This window comes from Mizuhopecten yessoensis, unplaced genomic scaffold, assembly GCF_002113885.1.
Source record: "Mizuhopecten yessoensis strain PY_sf001 unplaced genomic scaffold, ASM211388v2 scaffold9369, whole genome shotgun sequence".
Taxonomy (NCBI): domain Eukaryota; kingdom Metazoa; phylum Mollusca; class Bivalvia; order Pectinida; family Pectinidae; genus Mizuhopecten; species Mizuhopecten yessoensis.
In genome coordinates, this window is record NW_018408013.1 from 550,538 (window position 1) to 556,303 (window position 5,766).

A 5,766-nucleotide genomic window follows, 5' to 3' on the forward strand; every position below is an offset into this window, starting at 1 on the left:
GAATAAAATGAAAAAAATAATAAAAACAGATATCACCTGTATACTAATATCATTATTACTAAAAATGTACTGAAAATCTGTTTGAAATATATGGTGATTTCTTATTTTGAGTAATTCCATGATGATGTTCAGTTGTTATGTACATGTATTACTTTAGTGCCATATTTAGCCAAACTCTTGTAACTTATGTTGTGCTTGTTTTGACCAATAAAATGCTGAATTATCCTACGAAATTATGTTAATTTTCTATTCAATTAAAGAGGTTCCACATTGTTTATCATGTTTATCTAACTGCAATTCGTTATTGATTCTTATTTTTATCAAAAAGTGAATGAGCTGATAAGAGTTTTTCTTTTTAAAAGTATCTCTATTGAGATAAAGAAGCAAAATATGTTGAGGAGTTGTCGAAATTCTTTGTACCATATGCTTTTATGAAACTCGATTGATTCACACTATTAAGCCGACATTAGCAAGTTTCATTCTCTTGTTGAGTGCCATTCCTTCAGTACCTTTTACTATAACACCTGATATCTTTCCAAAATCTCTTTCAAAAGCCTTGGTCTAATCATTCTTGGATTGAAACTTGACTGCTTATTTTGGTATTCTTCTTATTACAATGACAATAATAAGATGTGTGTGTGTTTTTAATTAGAACTGTAACAGACCAATTGATTTTTTTTATCAAATGTTGATCTGATTATTTTGCTAGCAAACCCTTTATAAGTATAGGGGTAAATAATAATAACTTATAAAATATCCCGATGATCTCCAAGAATTATGACATGTAAGCCTTTTGAGCAATATGGCCGAGGCTGGTATTACTTTTTAATTATAATTTTAAGAATAAAGTAATTGCTTTAAAAGAATATTTTCTGAGATATCTATGGAATAGTGTGCTATGATATATCTGAAAAGATATGCATATCTATGAGATCATGGTTGTTCTTAGAAATCAGTCCTTCTGATAAAAAAAACAACAACTTTTTTTCCAGTTTATACATGTATATTCGATTGTCTGAGCCTCGGTGCGATTATTTGGTTGTCTTACTAACGATTTGACAACTAAAAAAATCACCTATTTGGTTGGAGATTTCTGTGTCTCACCCTCCATATAGGGAAATATTCTCTATTATTAATCCACACATCAGATTTGTTTATAGACAAGAAAAAAAATCATAAAAGCTGAAGGCCAGACAAGGTTGATCAGTTTCTTCAAATATTGAAAAGCTGACTGTCTTACAATTCTTTCATTAATCTTAATCCTGCCAGGACATGCCGACTGACTATATTCAAATATATATATTGAAATTCTGGTTAAATATTTAAAGTCTATCACTTTTTTTCTTGTGTAATAATACAACTAGTTACAATTGTACAACTATATAAAAAAAAACAGCTAGAAAGTAATAATTCTCTAAGCAATGTATGATTATTAAAATAAAGAATTATTTAGGCTAGAAGGAACACTACATCTTCGTTTCATCCGCAGTACGGTGATAATTGTGATCTCGCAAATGAGAGCGTTTATTAGTTTATTACGCTACCGTCGAGGATGCCGCGCTGCAGTCGCATTGTTTACAACACCGGAACGGTGCATGTGGAAGTTCAAGCGAACGTATGTTTGCAGTAGGTCTATTAGGTCTACATATAAGTATGTTTTTTTTATAGGGATGTACACGTCGACAATAAAATGAGACTCAAGATTAACATTTCATCATGTCTTCCTGTGAATGATTCTCGGACAAGCTGAGACAGCGAGTGTAGATGGTCGGAAACTTGAATGGTGGGAAACTTCGATGATCTTGTTGGATTACGATGTGGACCGCCTCAAGATGGTCATTTGAATCAATAGCACGTTTGTAAAACTCTCCATTAGTCCTGAATTAATTGGAGGGTTTTAAAAGTAAATGGTCTAGAAATAATCGGGACGAAATGTCTCTTCCTTTCTCTCAATGGAGTAGACGGGCACCTGAAGCGTACGATATGTCCGCCATATTTAAGATCAAATTCAGACTTCAGTCTGCCTTGTAGCAGTCTTAGGATTTAAGACAGAAATTTAGACTTAAGACTTAAGGGGTTTTTTCATGATCCACAAGCTAAGTCTGTTTTTAGACTTAAGTAAAAAAAACTTTGGACTTAAGTCCAGAATTATACTTAAGTCCGTTTCATGATCCTGGGCCCTGGTATATATCATAGCAAAATTGATGGCACAAAGAAAACTGTTTGATTGGTGTCAGTTAAAAAAAAAAGACCAATCGCTAGGCTGATACCTGTCCTTTGAAAATTTCAAAGCCTGTACATTTTTACCGTTACGCGACCGCGAAATTCTTTTGTTGTACATCAAAGGATCGAGCTAGTCTTCTTGTCTCACCTACAAGGGGGCCACACTGAGCCTTCAATTTTGCTATGACATATTTCAGGGGTGTAGAGAGCGAAAGTGAGCGTAACCCCTGGATATTGAAGATGGATTTCTTCACTACAAACTAATCCAAAAGTCACAACCAAACTAGCCCACCTCACTATCAATTATCTTTAAAGTAGTTAGGGTACTTTTGAAGTGATTCTAATAAGCATGGATCCCATACATTCTCAATTTGGCTTTGTATTCATTTGAGGTCCTGGTGTGATATATTAGATTAGTCAATGATGAAATTATATTGTTTTCGTATTTTACCATTTTTTTTATATACCATAGCTGACTTCGGAGACTACATGTTTACCTTTTTAATTGGTTCTAGCAACACATACTCATGAGCCCGTATTCATGAAATCGTTATCATGCTCAAACACAGATTCTGTGCTCAAGCCCAGTTTTTTGTGGAAGTGTTCAATTAAAATAAAATCCATATTTTGTCAATGATACGGAAGGAATTTTGAAAACGTTGAGCCGATTTCTGTTTTCTGTGATTACAGTTGACGTTCTGACCTTGTTACATGATTTTAGCAGGTTACAAGAAAGTCGGCATGTGCACAGAAAAACAGGCTTGAGCATTAGAACGGTTTCATAAATACGGACCCAGGTGTGTTTGTAAATGTTTAGAAAAGGAACTCCTACCAAAATTTTAGGTTTTTTTCTCAACTTTGATGTATTTCAATATAATTAAAAACGGTGTACTCCTTACAAGTGACTGAGAAAAAATCATCTTAACGCTTCCGTGAATCTGACCAACATCATCTCAAATTGTTTCTGGAATGTCTTTTGTGTATGGCTGATGTCTACTACCTTGGCAGTCATTCATCGCTCTAGTTTCCTGTGACGTCATAATGAATGTCATTGCACGCGTAACACGTTTATGAGTAGTGCAATTGCATTGAATAAAAGCAATGAACATCATGACCATATTTATCATTCCTGGTTTTTATTATACGGCAGAAAAGCTGCATTACATGATCATATGTGCTTATGTGTCGTGTTTATCTGGTAGTAATACTGTGAAAAGTATTTCAGTATTTTATACTCATATTTTGAGATAATTATAGATTTTATATTGCCTATACTGGTGTGTAGAACATTCGTTTGTAAATTAATATATTTACGTTGAATGATTAGGCGAAGACATGCGACTACTGTAAAATAATAGAAAAAAATGTGAAAAACTGAAAAACTTTTTCTGGTAATTTTGAATATTACCGTCTATCCATCGGCTTGAATAATAGTAACCAATGTGTTAAATGATAATTTTTAATATTGCAGGGATCAAGGGACGAGGGTTATAAGAAACCTAAGACGTTAAAGCAAGTATTTAGCCGGTTCGCTGAGAGTACGTCTATTTCTGGACTGCCACATTTACAGAATGCCAAGAAGACTGTCGGCAAGGTGTTCTGGGGAGTTCTGGTCTTCGTAGGCTTTATAGCCATGTTTGTTCACCTCTACTTCCTATTCGCCGAATTCCTATCATGGCCAAAAAAGACGACGATATCATTGGGGTTCAACAATTTACGGCTGCCCGCAATCACACTCTGCAACGTAAATACTATACGGAAATCGCGGCTGGACTTGGCTGCCGACAAACTTCAGAAATTTGCAGATAAAATCGACCCACACAATTTGGTAAGTACCTTAAATAATATTGTATATGTTTAAGGGTGATCGGGTGGCGCACTGGATAGCGCATTCGCCTTTCACCAAGACGGCTAGGGTTCAATTTCCCAATCGGATATGTAAAAAGAAGGAAATCAGAAATAGTACATGTATAAATAATGGAAAAAAAAGAGTATGACCATAAAACATAATATATTTTTTTTTTAATGGAAATTGATCTAGCACAATGTGTGTATTGTTATTGCCACACACAATCTCTACACCACATTCCTCGTTAAAACTTCTAATTGCTCCTGTAGCTAGCTGACGTCACCTATGACGACGTGGAATACTATGACTACGACTACGGGGTGTTCGGATCGGGAGACGGAAACTACATCTATGATTACGACGAATACAATGATGAATACGCAAAGGAAAGCGGATTCCTGGAGAGGGATAAATTGTCAGAAATATTCACAAACTTTCGAGGTTTATATTTGAACGAATCAAGGTAAATTACTACAAAAAAACGTTTTAGAGAATTTCAACCCGTGAAATGACTGATCATGCAATTTCGCTCGAGTTAAAATGTGTCTAAATAGTTTACTTGACATATTTTAATTCGCATTCGACTCTCGTTGCGAATGAACACTAATTACTTATCTTACCGAAGATATGTTTGTTTCAATCAGCAGTTTGTTTATCTATAGTTCAGTAACAGAGACATGAAAAAACCCAAATAAATTGCTCATGTACAAATAATTTCCAGTTGTACGTATGTGATATCAGTAACCTCATTTAGACTTTAAACAGCGTCAATCTGTCGAATTCACAAGCTCGGCATTATAGAAGACAATGTTTTTTTATTCAGGAGTACCCGTGTAGCCATGGGACACGATTTCAATAAGACTCTCATCAACTGTGCCTTTAACGGGTACAAGTGTTACGCCGAGTAAGTAAAGTTATATCAATTACATATACCGTGATTGTTAATTATCTAAGACTTTTATACCATACGTATTTACATGTATCGAGACGGAACAAAAGGAAAAATGACAACAGATATATTGATGATCATTACGTATAATATTTTCGATTTTAGGGGTGAAGCAAATACCTAATACAAAATGTAGTGGTTCATTTGTAAAATAAAACAGGAATTCTGATAGCTATTGTTCATCATCATACTCATCATTTTTCAAAGAATGTTGGAGTTTTTAATACAATATTTTTCGTATTTCTCCGTTTTCAGAAATTTCACTTTGTACCAAACACCTAAATATGGAAATTGTTACACTTTGGATATAGACGGTTTTGTAATTAGAAGACCTGGACCTAGTGCGGGTAGGCAATTATATAATTAAATTCTTAATCAAATATCGCTTTATCGTGAATATTACTATTAACTCCATATTATAATATCTCGTTGTTGTCAATGTTACTATAACTTTATATAACGATTAACTCCATATTATATCATCTCCTTCTCATAAATGTTACTTTTAACTTCATATAACGATTAACTCCATATCATAACTTCTCATTTACAATACTGTCTCTGTCATTTTACATGTATCTACCCCTAGGTTTGTCTTTGTCATATTACATGTGTCGACCCCTAGCTCTGTCTTTGTCATATTACATGTGTCTACCCTAGGTCTGTCTTTGTCATATTACATGTGTCTACCCTATCTCTATCTTTGTCATATTACATGTGTCTATTCCTAGGTCTGTCTTTGTTA

General features: G+C 34.2%; 1 protein-coding gene across 1 annotated transcript in view; it reads left to right on the top strand.

Annotated features, from left to right (window-relative positions):
- The window catches only part of LOC110457887 (degenerin-like protein asic-2), an 11,366-nt gene extending 5,978 nt beyond the window's left edge, over positions 1–5,388 (top strand). Inside the window, exons 2-5 of the mRNA XM_021509342.1 lie at positions 3,695–4,051; positions 4,342–4,535; positions 4,896–4,976; positions 5,277–5,388. Of these exons, the coding sequence (XP_021365017.1) occupies positions 3,695–4,051; positions 4,342–4,535; positions 4,896–4,976; positions 5,277–5,388 (744 nt within the window). The remainder of the gene's footprint in view (positions 1–3,694; positions 4,052–4,341; positions 4,536–4,895; positions 4,977–5,276) is intronic.
- The last annotated feature ends 378 nt before the right edge of the window (positions 5,389–5,766 follow it).